The sequence below is a fragment of the Anarrhichthys ocellatus genome, unplaced genomic scaffold, assembly GCF_004355925.1.
Source record: "Anarrhichthys ocellatus isolate YVR2014 unplaced genomic scaffold, GSC_Weel_1.0 scaffold36, whole genome shotgun sequence".
In the NCBI taxonomy this organism is placed as follows: Eukaryota; Metazoa; Chordata; class Actinopteri; order Perciformes; family Anarhichadidae; genus Anarrhichthys; species Anarrhichthys ocellatus.
The window spans coordinates 4157880-4180176 of record NW_022280066.1 but is presented as its reverse complement, the minus strand read 5'-3'; the positions used below and the strand labels follow the sequence as shown (position 1 = coordinate 4180176).

At 41.7% G+C, this 22297-nt stretch overlaps 1 protein-coding gene across 1 annotated transcript in view; it reads right to left on the bottom strand.

The window, feature by feature from the left end:
- sntg2 (syntrophin, gamma 2) overlaps positions 1–22297 on the bottom strand; it is a 77584-nt gene that overhangs the window by 45433 nt on the left and 9854 nt on the right. Inside the window, exons 2-8 of the mRNA XM_031866708.1 lie at positions 7084–7221; positions 6916–6972; positions 6752–6809; positions 5043–5086; positions 3208–3249; positions 2158–2245; positions 273–361 (exon numbers count right to left, since the gene is read on the bottom strand). Coding sequence (XP_031722568.1) covers positions 273–361; positions 2158–2245; positions 3208–3249; positions 5043–5086; positions 6752–6809; positions 6916–6972; positions 7084–7221 — 516 coding nt within the window. The remainder of the gene's footprint in view (positions 1–272; positions 362–2157; positions 2246–3207; positions 3250–5042; positions 5087–6751; positions 6810–6915; positions 6973–7083; positions 7222–22297) is intronic.

The window sequence follows — 22297 nt, the reverse complement described above, 5'->3', positions numbered from 1 at the left end:
ACACACACACACACACACACACACACACACACACACACACACACACAATGCATCGTGGTACAAAAGGAGCAGGAGGATAGATGGTCCAAATGAATGGCAGAGGCAGTCTTAATGGACTCCTAATGGACTTAATGTTAGGTTTAAGTGACATTTTAGCAATCACACTGTATATACGCAGTGAATACTTCATTCTGTCAAAACACACCGGTAACACAAAGTGAACTGGCTACTTTATAACATCGTACATGAAATATCAAATAGATCTCTCTTACTGCGTTGTTTCCATTTCCATTTAGATGTAAGCCGCTGTCAGAGAGTGGCGAGGACACTCTGCTGTGATCGGTGGACGGCCCGGGAGAACCTGAGAAACAAAAGACATGTTCTTTACAAACGGGCTTCTGCAGAATCCCTGCAAAACATTTAGTCCATCTTCATGTTTATTTTATCATCTAATATCTTCTGAAGCAAAGACAACAAGACAAGAGTTGCACCTAAGCCTCAAACACCATGGCCCCGTTACTGACTTTATTCTGCCGCCCTGCGTTTAAGCGGTGCATCTCACAGGCAGAATCCCAAAGAGACAAACGCTGCTCTTTGATACGATATTAGCTTGGCATTAGATCTGCTTCCTAATTCGGTCGCGGCGTGTGGCAGACTGCTCCTGGCCTCTCCTGCTTGTCATTTGTGCCAGAGTGAAACAAGGGGCGGCTTAGAGACAATACGTTTTGAACCTTTTTGTTCTCGCGGCAACAAAACACGACTTACCAGCCAAAACACCCTGCAGCAAAAAAAGCTGAGCGTGTCTGCACAGACGCCTTCTATGAATGTTAACTTACCCAGAAGAGATGAGGGCCGGACTTCTCGCTATAGCTCTCAGTTTGAATTTGGGTGAGAGAGTTGGTGGTTTATGAAGTGAGCTATAAATATTCATGCATGTCTATTAGTATTAATCATTTTTCTCCATCTGTGTGCTCCTCAGGATTTGGTAAATTGTGCAAAATGATCAGTACGCTTGCTGGTGGCGACTGAAACGATTTGTAATGCATCACCTTCATTCATTTTTAGCTTACAGCTAATTCATGACACAAAACTTTTAGGTGGTTTAGCAGTCTGTATCCAACACACAACTGTGAACAGACGACGCCCCAAATGTTAAGTACCCATGAGCTACATGATCCATTGAACAATTAAAGTGTAAAAATGACAAGTTGCAGGAGTTGTGTGCCAGACTAGGCATATTGTGTTGGACAGCCAGGCTAGCTGCTTCCCCCATTTTCAGGCTTCATAGTGAGCCATATTTCTATATTTCATTCATATTTAGCATACAGAGTCTCAGAACGAAAATGAATTGGTGAATTTCAAACTCTTACTGTAAAAATCTAGTATATAAATTTTGAAGATTCCCCACAATCAAAAGATCTACTTACTAGATTTTTCTGAAGCTTTCAACTGCATCCGACAGTCTTCCTCACCAGATGGAGTTTACTTAGTTGTCATAGAGATGAATGAGTAAACTCCATCCGTTGAGGAAAACACCAAAATGTGGTTGAAAGCCGTGTTGTTTCTGCCAAAAGGGGATTTCACATACTTCTGAGCACCAGTTACAATTGAGTAATATTTGAATTGACTTTAAATCAGATGACAGTTGGTGGGTTGCTGGCCACAGTCGCTCAAAAAACGAACTCAGACGTCAAAGCAGAGACAAAGCAGTCCCATCTAACTTTGAAACAGTGCTTCATAAAATACCCAAAATTTAAATTTTACTGTTTGTGTTCAGAGCCGCTTCAAGTCCTCATTTTACCGCTCGCCATCACTGTCTCCCCTCTCTCAGCTGCGTACCTGATTTCTCACCTTTTACCGGCTCCACACGGATGATTTTTAGAATCTAACTCTGTTTCTAACTCTTCAAGCTGGTGGAAGTAAGTACAGGAGCAGGGGATTGGAGCTCTGGGTGTTCCTGACATTACTGCTCGCCATCAGGCCACTGAGCATGACAATTTACTACTTTGAAATAAATGCTCATCTATTGAACGGCTTTAAAGCGTGGAGGTGCGCTAAAAGACAATCTCCCGTAAACGTGGCCCGATTCCTTTATCGCCAAAAGAAATGCTCGATGCAATGGAGTTTATTGTGGCCGCAAAACCACAGGACTCTTACCTAGAGGCAGTTTTAGAAATGATGGAACTTCTCGCAGGTAGCGAACGGTGATGGTGACCTCATCTCCTGCGGTGCGCAAGAGGTGAACCTGACGAGAGAGGGAGAGACGGATTGAGATTGAGATAGATAGCAAGTGGGGGGGAGGAGAGAGAGAACGATTGTGAGAATGCGGCGAGATAAGAACTTAATCTTGTATAAATGAAATCAGCCACATTCATGTCGCGACGTACACATCCTGAGCAAACTAAATATAACAGGAGATGAGGGGAGAACATGTAATCATAAGTTAAAGCCTGACGGGAGTGGCTTCACTTAAAAATCGTCAAAAGGCGGAACGTGAAGGCCGGCCTTTCGGTCAGCAAAGTGACAGCTGACTTCAAAAAGTACTTACGCTCCAAATGTGAGATTATTTGGTGTCTAAGTGATAGAAAATGTGTCCTCAAAGATGTCCAAGTCCAAGTGGCATTCAAATAAGGTTAGGTTTAGAGGATTAACATAATGAATCTGTCTATCATCCGTGCATCTTGGAAGAGAGAGAAAATAAAAAAGTGCAAATAAGACACTCGACTGTCACATAGCCAACGTGCAAGGTCACCGCTTCTTACCCTAAACGCACATCTGCCATCAGACCCCTGACTATCCTGTCAAAGATTGTGCGGTAGCCCTTACTTGAGCCCAAGCATCTGTCAGTGCTGCAAGTGGGACAGCCTGCCATTAAAAAGCTCTGGATAGTCTTCTGAAAGCTCATTATGTGTTTTGACACTCTGGAGGTGAATAAAGTGAACAGCTGTTTGGGGCTGCATGAGGAGACAGTGACAAGAGACATGGGAAGAGTGTGTGTGTGTGTGTGTGTATATGTGTGTGTGTGTGTGTGTATATGTGTGTGTGTGTGTGTGTGGCAGATGGGGGATGGTGGCACAGAATAAAGGAAATGTTTAACAAAGACACAAGCTAAAGTTTGAAAGAGAAATTGAGCATGAAAAAAAAAATAGTGCCATGTATATGCAGTGCGTTGGCTTTTTGTCAACAGTTAATCACAAATGTACTCACAACTTCCTCATGTGTGCAGGGCTCTACATTTATGCCATTGACCTAAAGAAAACCAACAGAGAGAGTGGGAAAGCATATAAGTAACTCTACAGAAAGTGTGTAATTAAGCAACTCTATGCTCATTTACTGCAGAGACAGGGCCAGAGGGGTGGAATATGATTGGCAACACCTGGTGCAATCCCCTCCCCCTTCCGTTCCACACCTGCAGCAAACTGCATAATATTTCTCCGGTGCCCAGTTCTGGATGCAGGCTCAAGGACCTCCCGTGGTTGCGGTGACTTACACTTTCTCAAAACACATTACCGTATACTGCCACCGACTGCCTGCTGACTTTTCGCTCACTACTCTTCAGCAAGTACCAGTACACACAGTGCTACATATACGTCTTGGCCGTTGCTCTGTGGCTCACTTTCATTGTATTGGACGGTGTGTTCGGCTAACCGCTAACAGATAACGGAACTAGCAGCAAACACTTTTGTACTTCGCTGCAACTCGGCCCCTGCTTGGCAGGTAGACAGCTTGGTGAGTTTACTTTAGTTAGTGGCAAGATTGTATGAAGTGTATTCTACGACGACTTCGAGCCGACTGCTTGCAATGTTGCTGCTTCTTTTTTCTTTTAGCTTGAATGAAGTGTGTTTTACGATGCTCTACAGGTCATTAGTTGCGTACACCACCTATTGTTTGTTGGCTCACTTTTATTGTTTTGTACTCGACTAGAGAACATTTCTGGTTTCTGTCATGAAAATAGTGTAACAAGGCTGCCAATGGGCAAAATGCTACCTCAGTCCTGGGCAAGTGTTTTTACTATCTTGGACTTGCAGTACTGTCTGTCTAAAACAAATGAAATAAACATATCCTAATGTTGGTTTGTTTTTTTGGCTGTACTGAAACCGGGATATGAACCGAACCAAGTGTTCTGTAAAACATTAAAGCCTACTGAAAGGGCCTATTGGGTGCAGGTCCACACAAACAGACTATAAAAGAGACGCAAAAAACACAAACGAACCACAAAAGCACACAAAAAACACACCAAACCTAAAGACCACATCACAAACGCACACAAAATAACGACAAAGAGGCAAATCACTCGCAAAGAGACACAAAACGACCACAACACAAAGAGACAAAACAACTTCCCCACAGGGGTCTTTACACATCTGTGTTCAAGGCCCCTTTGCCATATAGCAGCTAAACATTGATGTCATTTCATATTAGAATAGAAAGTGCATCTTCCCTCCCATTCTATTCTTACCCTCCCCTGATTTGCTACCTCCCTCTCCATGGCTTATGGTAGGCAAATTAGATGCAATATTCTGCAGTGTGACAATTCAAAGTCATTGCAAATAAATATGACACATTAATCCAAAAGGTGGAAGCAATAACAATTCATAATATAATTCCTAATAACTTCCAGTATGAGTATCAATATTGCTTGGCTGTCCGATTAATCTACTGGGTTATCGAGATAAACGGCACGCCACATAAACCTGCCAGACAGTTTCAAATGAACTTTTTAAAAGATTAAATGAACGGCATTACTAAATACGACACAGATGATTACAGACCTTATGACTAATCTACCACAGAACTAAAGAAGAATATATTTGACCACAAAATGATGAGCACAGACATTAAAAGACTCGTTTGATTAATGTCATGCAGCTTAAACTTGAAGAGTTAAAAATGAAGAAAAGAAATAGTCTCTCCCCATTTTGTAAATGAAATTACACTGTCAAAACAGAAGAGGGTTGAAATTGAGATGCAACAAGTTGTCACTCTCGGCAGTGACCCGGATCAACCTCGAAGAAAATTAAGTCACGAACCGATGTACCAACCTGCAACACAGCGTCCCCGACGAATAGCTTCCCCGTCTGATCGGCTGCAGGCGTCAAGTGTCAGAGGTTAATGAAAACATTAGAAAATAATTGCTCATTTCATACGTGGTAATGTGGTGGAAATAGCAAGCAGTGTCTCTGTCCGACTAATCTCCGGCAACGTCAGCTCAGAGAAAGAACACGGGAAAGCATGAAATTTGAAACTAATCAGGATATAAACTCATTTGCAGCGGCACGGGAGGAAAACAATGAGAGCCCTGTTGTGAAAAGATTTGTAAAGCTTTGTGAAAGCGGCTCTTACCGCCCACGGGGATATGAAGACATGATTTTCTCGTATCCCAAAAAAGGTATTAAGAGGGATGTGGGCAAAAGGACAAATTACATGCAAGCGATTCACTCACATGAGGCTGTGATATTGCATCCCAACAGGATAGCGAGAGGTCATCAGTTCTTACAATTTAACTGATGAACATGATATAAGCCTTTTCTTCTCCGTCTAGCTAAGAGCACGAGTACATTCCAATCTGGCGACTGTGTACTCCCGTTCAGTGTTTCTTTTCACACTTTTTATTACTTTTCTTTTCACTGTTACCTACTTGAAAACAGCTCATCTTCTAGTGTCTACCAGTGGGAGTATAACAGTCCAACCAAAAAAATAAATGATTTTAAAGAAATACAGTGCGTCAACATATTTTTTGGGGGAAAATGGTTATTTGCTTTCTTTCTGAGAGAAAGAAGAGGGTCGATGATCTCATGTCATGGAGCTGGTGCCGGGACATGTTCAGCCTATCTCAGCACAAAGACTTGAAAAGGTGACTTATGCTTGTTTGTTTAATGACTGGCCATTGGCCACTAGTCATCAAACACACATGCTTTGGAGCCATGCCCAATATCTGCAAAACACATTCAGAACATTTCCATTTATTGGAATGATGCAGCCATCAAAAACATGGTTTGTTGCGAATAATTCTATAAGTAATAAGTCACTCCTCACATATGAGACAATATGATTGGAATAAGTTGCTTTTCGAAGCTTAAAACCCACTTAAGGGAAATTAAAGAGGAATGTGAAGTTATGCGCTGGAACTTCTTGACGAACAACAGCTGGGCGCAGTGACTGTGTGCAGCTTCCGGAAGTCAATGAGGTTACCAGGTTTGGTACTCTCGTATACCAACCAGTACAAATCACAGATTGATGTTCATGTGCGGATTGAACAAAGACACGTTGATGAACTGAGGCAGTGTTGGGAGGTAGGCATATTTTTTTTTAGAACCAATCAAATTGTTTCCCCACGTTTCTGGTCTCTATGCTAAGCTAGGCTAGGGCAAAATGGAGGATGCTTTGTAAGGGAGTAGTAGGCTCTTCTGCTTTAATTTTTACTGCTCTCTTCTCTCACAAATGTTCCCAGCTTTTAGGACCCCTCGACCAAAATTGAATGTTTCTCTTTGATTTCCCCAAATTCAACCAATTTCTTCACTCTTTGTTTTTCTCTTTGACTTTCGAATATTTCCTCGCCCAATACTTCTAAAGGTTGATGCTGTCAAAATGCTCAAAATTCCATTGTGAGCTTAAATGTCACCTGTACAATATCCAGCGTCTCTTTCTAATGTCATTAACATTTTCATAATCGAGTTGATCAATGACATTTAACACTGCATTGAAAACCAGTCCCAGATCCACATTGAAGTAGAGAAATTAACTTTCTTACCTACTTGATCTTTGAAAATCTTTGAAATAACCACTGGCACGTTGTGCTCTGCACCGCCCTGAAAAGCAGGAGGGAATAAATGAGTTTCAGTGATGAAATTTGCTGCTAAAACGGCTTTCTCATTTTCACTTTAGTCTCTCCATAATCACAAAATATTTGCTTACTTTAATGCTTAAGCCCAGACCGCCAGTAGCCTGTCTTCGCAGTACAACAGTTCTGTGCTTTAGAAAGTGGGAGTTTCTTATTGGCAATAGGATATTGTGAACATTGAAACATCATGCTGTAGTTATGAGTCATGAATTGCAAAGTCTGGAGCCCTCGGGCGCACTTACATTTACTGGGGATTCACTTTCACTCGTGCAAACCACGTCCAGCTTCTGTATGGTTAATACCTCTTTGGTCAATTTCAGGCAGACATCATAGGTATTGTTGGTCTCCTCATTGTACAGCAAAGCAATTCCAGATTTTGTCTGTTGGAATTGAGAAGAGGAATTGACATTTTGCCAAGCAGAGCAATTATGTACACAATGAACATTTTAATCCTCTTTTCTCAATGAGTCACTCGTGTTCCCCATTCCACTGGTCTACTTTTGCGGTAATTGGTTTTGCCTGACATTGGGAAAGTGTGAACTTTGGTGTAATAGGAAAAAAAAAAAAAAAAAGGATTGCACAGTGAACTCTGTATCTTTAAGTAATACAATTTTTTTTTTTTTTTTTTAAAAAGGGGGGGACATGCAAAAGTTCAGGGAAATAGCACTCGGACACCGAGTACAGAAATGACAAACAGCTGACTCAGAAAAAAGAAGAAGGCACGGATGTCACACTTGACACTGATTATCGTTGGGTAGGTGAAGAGCCATTCAAATACATTACAGTGCAGTTTTAGTTCACCCTTGAATTCCATGCACTATTCTGACCTTTCACTGCTCTGTCACAATCTGCAAACACCTTACTAACACCTTACCGACTAAGTATCCCGACATTGAGGTGACATAACATGATCCAAATGTATTCTTCTGAATTGAATTGGCCATCTTTATTCTGGAGGTTCCAGAATTCAAATCAAGGCTCTGTAGAAAGGTCTCTAAATGTTTTGAGTCCACCACTGACCTGAATAAGGTGTAGCTCTTTATAGGTTTACATGACAAGGTTAACTACTACGGCCCGGAGGCATGAATGTCTCATTTTGTTACATGCCCGTTGCCTCCTCTTCTCTCACCTGTGGACGTGACTAAGACACAAGGAGGAGGCGGCAAGGAAAAGATTCAAGGAGATGCCTAAGCATACTGAAAAGCACCCAATGACATTTTGTTCTGCTCTCCAAATAGCATATTTTTACTTTCAGTACATTCTGCAGCTGGCCATATAAAGTACTGCCGCCTGCATTCAAGTAGGACACACTACTTCGTCATAACATTGCACCTTGAATTTTGACCCTCTTGCTCATACATCTGCTGCGCAAAGGATTGGGGGTCAGCATAGCCAAGCACCCTAGCTTGCATACTGCAAAAACGCGACAGTAGAACATCCTGCATTTGACAAAGTATTGGGACATACTCAATCTTTTTCTTCCGGCATAATAAATAGCCCCGGTATGGGTATTGAAACAAACAGTACATCATTTTGAAAATGGCTGAACACAGCGGTGAGATGCTCAATTCCCTCATGTTTTGAAAACCCTATTATTTCCCAGAGCTTCATCAAAATCCTGCCACCGGAGTCAATACGATTGATGGATGGTGCGACATGTAAACAAATGAAAAGGACAACAGCTCATGTTTGATGGAAAAAAAACAAAAAACAATTGCCATTTGAACTGAAGTGACTTGACTGCGAGTCACAGAAAAGGCTTAATATGCAAGGGGAGTGCAAATATGACGGAGTCCAATACTCCCCCACAAGCAATAACCTCAACCAGGAAATGAAATTAGCTACCTGTAAACGTTGGTCACCACGGCCGATTTTAAAAGCAATTCCTTTGTTAAAAACAGTCTATAAGTAACATAATATTTTCCATATTTCTGTCTGGTACAACTGACTCCGTTTACAATTCAAATGCGTTCGAGGGGGATTTCAGAAGTGGCAGAAACCAAAACAAAAAAACTCAACAGTTACAGTTACTACAGACTGGAATCAGCATGTTTTTGACAGTCTCACCAGAAATGAAGCGTCACATAGATGTGATTTATTGCAGTGTTTTTCTCTTGTATTTCGGTTATTGTGCCCGCCCCCTCTTTCATTTCATACTGGGGCAGGTTTTACTCTCCAGGTTTCCCCTTCGGCTGAAGAATCATTAAACGCCTCCTAAGACACCGTTGATGAAAGAGAAGTTGCACTACATAGAGCGCCTTACCACTTTAACCCTTTCATCAATGCTTTACATTTACGTATCATATGTAGAAGTGAACAGTGACGGTTATATTTGGACATGCATCCTCAGAGGCAGTGTTGGGCCTTTGACATTCTTTTTACATCATTGATTATTTGTAAAGAAATAAACGTGGGGACAGGAAACACTAGTTACCTCACAAGAAGAGAGGTTATTCTCACAACAATTGGAAACATGGTCGTAAAGTTCTTTATTAAAAATGCATTTCCGTGTACTTTGAACAATTTTTTGATTGCCTGGATTGTCCTGATCTAAGTGTTAAACTGAAACACTTTTAAGACAACCCTGACGGTAATAAGACTGATGAGCAGAAGGAGCACAAAAAACACAAATGTGAGTGGTGTGTTCTTCTGCAGGCAGATTTGTGTAGAATAGCAGAAGATTGACCTTTTCGTAGATGATGGAGCTGGTGAAAAATGTGACAATCCGTACGTGAGCGAGGTCAACCAATTCTCTTTTTAAGAGACTTTGGAATGAAGGTCAAGCTCTTCTCCTGCTGCTGGGCAGCACAGTAGATACAGTGCATCCGGAAAGTATTCACAGCGCTTCACTTTTTCCACATTTTGTTATGTTACAGCCTTATTCCAAAATGGATTAAATTCATTATTTTCCTCAACATTCTATACACAACAACCCATAATGACAAAGTGAAAACTGTTTTTTGCAAATTTTTGCAAATCTATTAAAAATAAAGAACGAAAACATAACATGTACATACAGTAAGTATTCACAGCCTTTGCCATGACACTCAAAATTTAGCTCAGGTGCATCCTGTTTCCACTGATCATCCTTGAGATGTTTCTACAACTTGATTGGAGTCCACTTGTGCTAAATTCAGTTGATTGGACATGATTTAGAAAGGCACACACCTGTCTATATAAGGTACCACAGTTGACAGTGCATATCGGAGCATAAACCAAGCCATGAAGTCTAAGGAATTATCTGTAGACCTCCGAGACAGAATTGTATCGAGGCACAGATCTGGCGAAGGGTACAGAAAAATTTCTGCAGCATTGAAAGTCCCAATGAGCACAGTGGCCTCCATCATCCGGAAATGGAAGAAGTTTGGAACCACCAGGACTCTTCCTAGAGTTGGCCGCCCAGCCTGACTGAGCGATCGGGGGAGAAGGGCCTTAGTCAGGGAGGTGACCAGGAACCCGATGGTCACTCTGACAGAGCTCCAGTGTTGTTCTATGAAGAGAGGAGAACCTTCCAGAAGGACAACCATCTCTGCAGCACTCCACAAATCAGGCCTGTTTGGTAGAGTGGCCAGACGGAAGCCACTCCTCAGTAAAAGCACATGACAGCCCGCCTGGAGTTTGCAAAAAGGCACCTGAAGGACTCTCAGACCATGAGAAACAAAATTCTCTGGTCTGATGAAACAAAGATTGAACTCTTTGGCCTGAATGGCAAGCGTCATGTCTGGAGGAAACCAGGCACTGCATATCACCTGGCCAATACCATCCCTACAGTGAAGCATGGTGGTGGCAGCATCATGCTGTGGGGATGTTTTTCAGCGGGAGGAACTGGGAGACTAGTCAGGATTGAGGGAAAGATGAATGCAGCAATGTACAGAGACATCCTCGATGAAAACATGCTCCAGAGCGCTCTGGACCTCAGACTGGGGCGACGGTTCATCTTCCAACAGGACAACGACCCGAAGCACACAGCCAAGATAACAAAGGAGTGGCTTCGGGACAACTCTGTGAATGTCCTTGAGTGGCCCAGCCAGAGCCCTGACTTGAACCCGATTGAACATCTCTGGAGAGATCTGAAAATGGCTGTGCACCGATGCTCCCCATCCAACCTGATGGAACTTGAGAGGTTCTGCAAAGAAGAATGGGAGAAACTGCCCAGAAATAGGTGTGCCAAGCTTGTGGGATCATACCCAAGAAGACTTGAGGCTGTAATTGCTGCCAAAGGTGCTTCAACAAAGTATTGAGCAAAGGCTGTGAATACTTTTGTACATGTTATGTTTTCGTTCTTTATTTTTAATAGATTTGCAAAAATTTGCAAAAAACAGTTTTCACTTTGTCATTATGGGTTGTTGTGTGTAGAATGTTGAGGAAAATAATGAATTTAATACATTTTGGAATAAGGCTGTAACATAACAAAATGTGGAAAAAGTGAAGCGCTGTGAATACTTTCCGGATGCACTGTACATCCCGGGGATGTGATAAACAAGCCGAAAAGTCTGACAGCACACGAAGGCAGCACGATTAATCTGGTTACGTTATTCTTTGTCACTGCTCAACCTCTCAGCTACAAAAGAGAGTTTCCCGTCATCATTTCTCGTCTTCGATATTGTCAACAGTAAATCACGTGACATTCATATACCATTAACTTTACATTCTGCTGTTTAAGAGCTTGACCGCACCAGGAGCTAAAGATCTTCTGTACACATTTCATTTGGCTATTGACAGTTGAAACAATAGCTACAAAGACTGTCAAATTGACTTTATCAAATATAATACTTAGTCCCAACTGGGATTTGAACACCTATGTTACTCTGTGTTGTGATTTAAATCACAACATAATATAACGTATATGAGGACCACTCATTGCTGCCTAGTTTTGACTGTCATTTGCCATCAGCACGAATGGACCCAGAGAGCGACAGCTAATGCCGACTACACTCAGCAGGTGTTGAGACAACATCAACGGAAACGGACTTCCAGTTGGAATCAAAATGATCGTGATCGCATGAACATGACCTACGAAGCGCCTGAGAGGCAGTCTGTGGGATTCCTTCATAACTTGACTTTTTGAAAATGTAACCGTGCCAACATCCGTAGGCTATAGAGCCTGACATGCTCCGGTACAGTGCAAAGGGGTTTGACAGTTTACCACCGGCTCTCAGAAAAGCTGCCATGGAAAACGCCCACCTGCAGGATTGAAACATGCACAATAGTCTTTTGTGTCATACCTTATGCTTCCTTATCTTCATCCGATAGCATTGCACAAAGACATCTTTCACCTTTGCTGGGCACCCAATTAAACCAGTGCACCGGTGTTTGCTTCGGTGTGAATGGTTGCATTTGATGGACAGGTAGAGCTTTAATGGGATCCCCTATTAAAAAAATATAAAAATAAATCTTTCTGTGATTTTTAAATGTAGCATGAGGCGTTGTCAATCGCTATGGTGACCATGGAGCGGTTACATATTTTCAGCAACATATTTAGTGATGGGTGCCCTCAAGAAATACATCCATAGTGTTGGAGAAATGTGTGGGAAGTGAAAACTGATGCCACCTCTTGGGCTTATCCTTTATAGGCCCTGTGCTTCCGCCAGCTTCCTCATGTGTGACTGTGTGCAGCCATGTGGGATCATAAAGCATATTCTAGAGACTATGGTGCCGTCTCGCAACCTCATTACATTTGTGCAGATTGAAAACAGTAGAGGGGATGAAAGCCACCTTGTGGGACGCGTGTATATAATACAATCTTGTTAGACGCCGCATGCCGGTCATATATTCTCCTTAAGCAGTCTGTCAGAAATTCTTTAATCCAATGACAAAGAAACAAATACGGTTAACATTCAAATCACACAGCCGCTGCAGAAGCACATGTATTTGCAATATATTCAAAGCTGAAGTGAGTTAAAATTTTGTGACAGCATACCATATTCATTGTGCTGACTGTGGTCAAATTGTGTCCTCGTTTCCCTTAAAACATTCACAGCAGCACTGTGAAGCCGACAACCCAAATGCAATCCACAGCAACTCTGCAGTGAATGCTGTATTTGTGAAGCTTAAAATGTCCGGTTTTTGTTGTTCTGGTGAGGTTTTGATTGGAGTCATGGTAAACATCGACGCCGTAGTTGTTTGTAATGTGTGGATGAATCATTTCTGCTAAAGTCAGTTTGAGAGTCGGAGTCAAGCTGTTATTTTTACGAAGCACTGTGACGAAATGACCTTTGACCGCTGCAATAACCAATAATTAAAAACAGAAATCATTTTATCTCCTCAGCAGATAATTTGAGTGTCAGAAGGGCATCACATTAGAAATATTTACGATGTCCTTGGTTCCTAGTATCGAGGACCTGAACCAGGACCAATCCTGGGCCAATGTAGTCCACTTCAGTCTGATTGATTCGGCTAGAGTTCAGGACTCGAGGTCTGTGTGTGAATATGCACCCGAGTGGATCCGGGTGGAGCTCAGATCCTGTGGTGAGTCATAATCATCACATGTGAATAATGTGGCATTATCTGGTGGATGGAAAGTGTGAACTAAAGTGCATTAAAAATGACATGGTATTGACTGTGCCCGCTCATTAATCTGTGAGGCGTCATGTTGCTGCTCTCTCTCCGTTTGGGTCGACTGTACTTTAGTTTGGGTCTAATTATGCTCCGGTCTATTCGGATTGGGTCCGACTGTCCTCGGGTCCTTTACGGATCAGCTGAGATGGAACATAGCTAAGTAGGTCTCATGTCTCAGAGAAGTTCAGAGTCAAGACCCGGAGTCAAGACCCGGAGTCAAGACCCGGGTAAAGTACAGAGTCAAGATTTGGGTCGAGATCAGAGTTGAATCCACGTTTAGGTCCGGGGTCAAGTCCACGGTCAAGACTGCGTTTTGGCATCACTCAGAGAGAACCACTGTCGTTTTTTGGATAAAACAGAAGAAAATAAACTTAAACTCACTTACACACGTATAACACAAGCTGTTACGAGGCCTGTAGACAGCTGGAATTTATCAAAAATAGGAATTCATCATTCTTGTCAGACACACATGAGACAGACAACTAAAAACAACTGTTGAAACGCCTTCTGCTTTTAGTTAGTATAGCACATTTACAGAATTAAATGCTTTTTAAATTTAGTATCTGTAACTTTTGAATAAATTTTATAGCATTAACAAGCAAAATGATGAGTTGTGCTGTGTTTTGAGTCCCTTATTAAATCCGTTTGTCTTCCACTCTGAACGTCTGTATCAAAAGTTGAAAATAAAACCCTAAAGACGTTCTTAAGATCTGATCTCTTTGTTGGCTGAGAAGGCAGAAGCACTTCAGTTTTGAGTGGCAGTATAATTAATTTTTATCTCATATAAAGCTTGAAAACGAGATGAGCAGAGAAGACATGAAACGCTGATTTAATATAACCTTGAAATAGCAGCTGTAGAATACTGACTTTAACATGTTATTCTTCACAAGCTCCTTGATCTTAATACTAGAGGTCCCGATTCAAATCTATTGAGTGGATCCACTTAAAATATTAATAGGACAAGATGGAAAATTGAACTGGGAGATTCTAACGGCTAAAAAGTCACCACCCGTTGGCCTTGTTGACCTACAAAAACATACCATCCGCTGAAAATACTACAGTAGTTTCACAGTCATGTTTCTTTTACCTCACAAGTTATCTTTGGCCGAGTACAGCAACCAGCTTGCACTGGCCAACGCACCTTTTACCTCGCACATGCAAAATGGCTGCTGTCAAATTGATTCAAAGTATCTGTTTTTTTGTGATTTTGTGTTTTGTCAAGTCGAGTGTGACGTGAGTCCACCCCTGTGTGGATCAGGGCTGTAGCTCAAGCCGGCTACACTGCGGTGTCCACGATCTTCGCCGCATTAATTCCAACTAGACAGCTCGAAATTTGTGTCCAGTGCACATTTCATGACTTTTGGGTGATGAAATCCTCTCAACTTTTCCAAAATTCCCAACAGTTGCTGTAGCCTCGCTACCATTTAAGACCAAATCAACTTAAAGCACGGCGTTGAGCAAAGAGATGAAAAAGTCTGCCAAGTTGCCTAATTAAATAAAGATTCACAGAAGGCGGGAGGTCACCAGATCCTCAGTAGCATCTGGGAATCTATGTACAATACTGAGGGAAAAGCAAAGCTAGACCCAGAAGTTGTCTGTAGATGGTGAAAGAACGAATTGTGCCAGAGGGTGAGCATGTATAATTTGTTTAGTTGGAGGGCATCTCCAAAACACAGTAGGTGAGCGAGCTCAAACAGAGATCACGGCATCAGTCGTAGGCATGGCATAAGGTCTCACTCGATATCTGCAATCATGTCCAACACAACGATCTAAATTAGGAACAACTGCAAAAAGACTTTCAAAAGGAGCAAAAAAAAAAAAAAAAAAAGGGGGGTTTGCCGGGTTAGTTAAAGAACAGACAGAACTCGTGGCACACATGATGTGGAGATCTCTGAACTCGCAAAGACAGGAGAAGGTCGAAGGCTTTTTTTGTTGTTGACGTTCGAAGGCTCCCCTAAACATACTTACTTCACACTCTCTGTCCTCTGTGAATCGGAGTGCTAATTTGACCCGACAGTTGGTGATTAGCCGGATTCGTCACACTGGCTAGAGGAGCGGTAATAGCCATGTCGGCAGCGGGGATCCCATCAACGGTGTGTCCGAGGAGAGGCTCGGTTTATTTCTATTTGGCGATTTGATTTGCTAAATGATAAAGACCAAGGCAGAGTGCACATACAGTCGAGAAGATAGATTGGACAACATATTAAGGTGGATGCCTCAAGCCTCATCTCTTTATTATACACTGACAATTACTTTTACATTTTAAGTATTCAACTTCAGCCCCAGGTCTGAGCTTCAGTACAACCACCGCATCATTTTGAAAAATACAAAAAAAAGTAGGCAAAGGGGCTGAGGGGTGTAACCACGCCCACTTCGTATGACAAAAGCCTCGATGTAGCGTCGACAAATATGAAAGGCTACAGTAGCTAGGAAAATAGCAATATGGTGTTGGGCCCTGAATTATATGGATTTATCAGACCACAAATGCAAAACTACACACCGCAATCCTTCAACCTCTATTCCTGCCACTGGGAGACTACTTTGCTGGAAGGAGAGCGGGCGCCATCTTGAATTCAGAGAGCGCAAACCCTAGCGCCTGCTCTCCTCCTCCTGGCTGTAGTCTCCTAGCGGCGGGAAGCAGGGACACAGCTCTGCCGCTGGCTACCAGCACGCTGTTCCGCTCGTTTTCTGTAACCAGTGAAATTAGCATGAAAACATGGTGGAATTAGCGAGCTAATGTCAGCTTGCCAACTAGTCAGCAGGTAGACGAGAATAATTTAAGAACTTAATGCTTCTACTACACCCCGTTGTTACAGCGTAGGAAAGCCCATCGCTTTCAGCAGGTGAAGTCATTAACGCTGATTCTGCGACGCGCTGATAGCTTCATTTCCAGTACCCAGAAAGCAGAGAACAGGCTTCTGCTGTTCTGTGAAAATCGATAAGACGCTGTGGGGAGACGAGAGGAGCGGGGTTCTGATTAGAGGGCGTTAACGTTCTTTTATTTCAAGACGTAGAGGAGTCCCCAACGTACCACTCAGTATATTGAGTTTTAAAAGACACTTTCAAATGACGATTTTATAAATGTGTACGCGTTTCATTATGGTACAGTCATATAATTTAGTTTAAAACTTAAAATATAACTTTGAGGACAACCACCCTTATTATTCAGCACTCAAAAACTTCACCAATCTCCTTTATCTGGACCGTGTGGTGGATTTGATAAGATCTGATTGACAGTGGCCTAGCAACATTATCAAACAGCCGTCTTATTTTGCTAAATTAATAAACCGATTGGTGCTCGGAAGTCTAACGTCATCTTTTCCCAGAAGAGCCCACTTCAAAAATCAACGAGAAGAGCAAAGACAAACGTGTTTCTCAAAATTACCAAAACTGTTCCAATTGTTGCAGAAAATAGTGTCCATGTAGGACCCCATCACACATTGCAAAAAGCCGATCCAATAGGTTTGTTTTGGGGTGTTTTCTTTATTTAAAAAAAAAAAAGCCAAATAATTTTGACTAAGCTCCCAGCAATCTCCATGCTTGCTTTTTCTCTCAATTAAAAAGGTTTTTCCATCAGCCAATCACCGGAACAGCGCTTCTATATGGAAAGCAAATTTGACTGCTGGATTGTTTGTGCAGCCCGTGGTGTTTATTCCCCCCCCCCAAGCAGTGTGTCAACCACTGGCACTTGCTGTGAGCTAGCAAGCAACATGCTGTTCTCAGAACTCACCAGGAACTCCAGCTCTTTTCCTCTCATCTCTGTATGTTTACCAAGTGCATCCAGCCTGAGAATAAGCGAATATCTTGTACTTAAAACATTTTCAATTAGTCTCAGTTCATGCTGTCCTTCGCATCTATTCATGCATCTTTCCATAAACTTCATGCGCAATTGCATCAGGTTTAAAAGCTCCCTTGCTCTCTGGACACGCGATAAGGCTCGACTTGTGAGTAGCCACAAATACCGGTAGCGTCATTGATGTTAACTGTTCATACTTCAACAGCGTATTGCATCATGACAACAAAATTAAATTCCTTTTCACACTATAGTAAGATATTGTTTATTTTCTCATGACATATTTTCTGCATTCTGGACAATGACTCAGTTTCGATATTGTAACTTAAAAAGCAACATTTTCCTGGGCAGAAAAAGCATCGTATTTGCGAGTTTGCAGGGACCGTGGTTGACTGGCATCCTGTCCGGTAGACTGTCTGGAATATAATTAACACAGACTGCTGGCCTCCCCACTGTAATTTGCATTGTGTGCAGTTGACCAGATTTGATGGTATATCTTTAGTGTATCTGCTTCAAGCAGAAAACAGAGGACCGTTTCTCTGCCTGAGCGAACATCAGTGCGTTCTTAGTCAGGTTGCAACAAACAAGGTTCAAGAGACGTGTCATCTTTTCTACAAACACTAGCATCTTTAAAATTGTGCGAGACGGCGGCTGTTAAATGTCTCAACCATCTTCTCGACTGTTGACAGCGTTTGTACCAAGGCATCACAGTTGTGGTTCCAGTGGGAGAGGGTAAAGTACACTTTTCACAGTTGAAAGAAGTGCATCAGTGTAGATTTTACTTTGCTTGGCACACTTGAAGCGGAAGAAAAATCATAGTGTTTGCTCAGTGGATCAGTCTTGCCAGGATGCTTTTTTTTTTTTGCAGAAAAATGCTGTTAAGGGACATGTTGGTTTCAAAGTTCACTGGAAATGAGGCACTACTGTCAGGTTTGCAGCTTTTAAAGCGAAAACATTTCAGCTGCTGGAAGAAACAAGACACTTTCATCAGCTCCTGCATCATCGCCCAATCTCCAGCCTGCCTTTAAGACGTGGAGGCCTGTCAAAATAATGAATTCACTCGATTTATCGTACTATATATGGACATGACTTCGATCATTTTGACATTATCGACTTGTCGTACGTTATACGGACATGACTTCAATCTAGGCTGACCTAGATATTGCCCATTATGTTTACATGCGTGTTTGCAATTGTTTACATGTTTTGCATTTAACAACTAAGTATTTCATCAGTTATAAAACTGTTATCTTTGTCATTTAAAAACCAACAATATACCCAATGATAGTCAACAATTAGGCTTATTCATATAGAATGGATAAATTACATAATTTGCACAACAACAAAAAAAGTCAATAATACCTCATATCTCGCTGTTGTGCCAATTATTATCAGCGCAGGAAAAATCCCTTCACCGACACAGCCTCAATCAGTTATCAAATCTCATTCGATTTCTACTTTATTTCCAGCTAACCAACGTCATAAATAACTAAACAAAAGATTCAATTTAGATCTCTAATGAGCTTTTGCCTAAGAGGGCAGGAACTGTTTTTAGTGGCAGCATAATTAATGCTCACAACGTGTAGCTACCATCTGTATGTGAGAGGAGCAGCATAAAGCATTAAATGTTGATTAAATGTGTCTGACACACTGTCAAAAGTACTTTCTCCCAATACTGGAGATCCCGATGGATAATTACTTTGATAAGCATTCAACTTTAATATGTTATGGAGGTTAGTAAAACTTCGAGGACCCCCTTCAGACACGACCAGCTACCACCTTTACTTTGGATTTTCTCTTGCCTCTGTATGAAATGTATATTAACTATTAATTATTGCATTTATTCACCCCAACACTGTTGTTAGTGTTGTCGCACAACAAAACAAGACACTAGAGGGATTTCCAAGGCAACAACAGCCAAACGTTTCATTTGAGTTGTTCAAGAGTTTAAGTTGATTAGCTGCAGACGTTTTCCAATTTAAAACAGCAAAGTGATGTCAATGAGGCCAAAATTGAGAAGCCTCCTAGGGCTGTACACCTGAATCAGGATTTTCCAAAAAGACTGAGTCGCCAGTTTATTTTTATTGAATGAAGTATTATTATAGCCTTTGCTCATCATCTGGAAAATGAAAATAACAGATTTCCAGACAGTCAAAGAAATAAAAAGCGTGCATCCTGGTCCTAGTTCTGATATAAAGTCCTGATCTTCCACCCGGAGCGTCTCTGAGGGGTGGCCGGTTATACCGGTTGTACCAGTATCTCGCTCAAAAGCAGTTTGGCTGACTTTTCTAACATTCACCATCAGAGAGCCAACAAATTAGAGTGGTGCTGCACTGCATCGCTTTGTGCCTTGTTTCCATCACAGTTAGTTCTGTAGTTGGGCAATGTTGAGCTCCATTTGTAAAAAGGCATAGCCTGCCATGTTGTTGCCCTGTGTTACTCTGTGTACAATGATACAGCTACAAAAACAAAAGGTCAGCCTTTCTGAACTAGAAAAATACACACTTGCGCTGGCAGCATGATGTTCAAGAGTATTTCTTTTGACTGAAATTATTTTACAGATGTCTGTAAAAAGAAAGTTTTCATACGTTTTGAATGTTATTTAGGCCTTTATTCCCCTATGTGCTGAAACTGCTCCATTACTTGAAGGTGACAGAATACATAATGCTAAAAGAGACAGTGGTGGTGTTGCAGGGTGTCGACTGGGGCCCACAGCTTGTTGATGCCCAGAGGGCCCCGTATGCCTCTATCTGGCCATGTGTCAGACCAATCAGACCACGGTTTTTGATCAGACCATAAAGTCACATCTAGGCCTCCCTGATAAATATGTTCCCTTGCAAAAGTCAAAGTCGTTAGACACTCTGATGACGTGAGTCGCTAGTAGTCAAGTTAACGTCAACCACACTCTTTTCTTGAACCTTGTGGGGTTTGCCTTGAACCTAACAGTCTTATTTTGAAAGGGCACGATGCGTGTAACGAGCATGTATCGACACGGTGTCCCGACACAAACTAACGAGGGGCGCTGACCGAGCGGCTGTATTTGACGAGTTGGGAGTAAGCATGTGTTGACATTTCTGCCTCCTCGCCCTCCCCTCCCTTCTCCGGAGACGGGGATGATGCTCGACTGCCTTGCGCTTTGTGAAACTACAGTGGAAGAAAAACTTTTCAGACACTGATAACCTTCAACTGTCAAGCGACAAACGTAGCCAGCGGCCAGAGCTCACTCACTCACACATTTTTTTCCAGATCTAATCGGATAACGTCCATCATCAAACCTGCACGATACACTGCAGCAGCAAACACCATCGAGTCTCATTGCGCTTACAGCCCTCTGTAAAGAATCACACTTTAGTTTCATCAGTTCTGTTTCCATTTCACAAACCCCTCATCGTGGATTTTACAAAGTTTCAGCCGTGATTCATCAGTTGCGATGTGTGGAACCGTCTCTGGGCCATAGCGAGACTCCTAATTCTCTGTCTCTGGCTGCGGACCTGACTATAATAAAAGCACATTCATTTCAACCTAGAGGTTGTTAATGAGCATGAAACATGACTGGACTGAAAGACGTACCACCTCATGAATAACAAAAAAAAAGGTCCCAAAACACCCTCAGTCTAAATCAAATGAATTAATTTGAAACTCATAGATATTAATTGATGCTGGTCCACCAGCTTAAAGGCAGATATTTGGATACATATCTGGATCCTTTAAAGACACTTGCATTAAAACAGAGAAGAGGATGAGAAGCAGAACCCAGCACAAGTCAACTTAAACTACCCAGTGTTGTGTCAGCAGCGAAACAGCGGTGGATTTTCAGTTTAACAGTAAAAAAACAAGCCTGTCAATTTGTCATCTTAATTTGCCTTTTAGAAAATTTAGGCTTTTGTTTTTAATCAATAATTGTCTTAGAGTTTCAGGCAGAGAGCTACAACTGTTCATAAAGTCACAAAGTATTTGCTGTATTCATAACAACCATCAAAGAGATGGATAAGGAGCATTTTCTCATATATTTGCAATAGTAAATATGCAGACAGGTCTAGCCTCCACGGCAAAAGTGCAAGCACATATATTTTTGCAAACTGTGAGCATGCATTTTATTGCCGACACGCACATTTTTTCCTCCAAATTTGCAAACATGCACGTTTTAGAAATCGTGTCAAACTGTGGCAAAGTTACCTCTTGTGTGCACCAATAGGCGATGTTGCCTGGCAGCCTTCAAAGTTAAAAGGTACAATTTATTCTTTGGAAAATGCATTAAAAATAAAAAACAGCCCAGAGATGCAGCTGCACTGATGAGCATAATCCATCATTTCAAATGCGACAGCTTTGGTTATTTCGCCAAACGTGGCCTCACCACACACTTTTTAATCCCCGCATCTTTCCATCAGGACACACTCTTACATAAGAGTGGTAGCAGCAGAGGGGCACATTTAATGTGAAAAACTGTGTTTATACACAGAACAGACCCTTCTTCAAATACCACCGACTCTTATAAAGATGTGTTTTTATTAAGTTGCATGAGGGATCTAATTTACAGTGATTGATTATAGTCATCAATGCATCAGCATGTCTGCACTTAAGCTCTTTTTAATGCGTTTCTGAAAACAAGCGGGAGCTGATGACTCAAGACATGCTGGGTAAACCTGCAGCAGACGGCGGTTCAGTCAATACTCGGTGAGTTACAGTTAAAGCAGAGCCATGGGAAGAGTTACATCAGGAAATTCCGGCGCTATTGTGAAAATGTTTGACAGTCGGACTGTTTCTGACGTCATTATAGATTAATAAAAAAAAAAAATGTATATGTTATATATATTTTATATTGTTCTTTATTATATACACACAGACCTGCAAACTCTAGAGTAGTGAAAAAGGTGACAAGATATGAAACTAATCAGTGAGGGGGTCCGGGATCATTCTCCCCCAGAGGGAAATTGTAGTGATTTTAATACGCAAATGAAGCCTTTTTGGAGTGATTTTTTTTTATTAGAATAAAAGACTCCTAACGTCCCCTGACTGAAGTCTGCCAAAGATATTCATTCAAATAGGAAGTAATATGTGATGACTGTATTAATCTAGAAATGCCTCCAACTTTATGGAATATACGA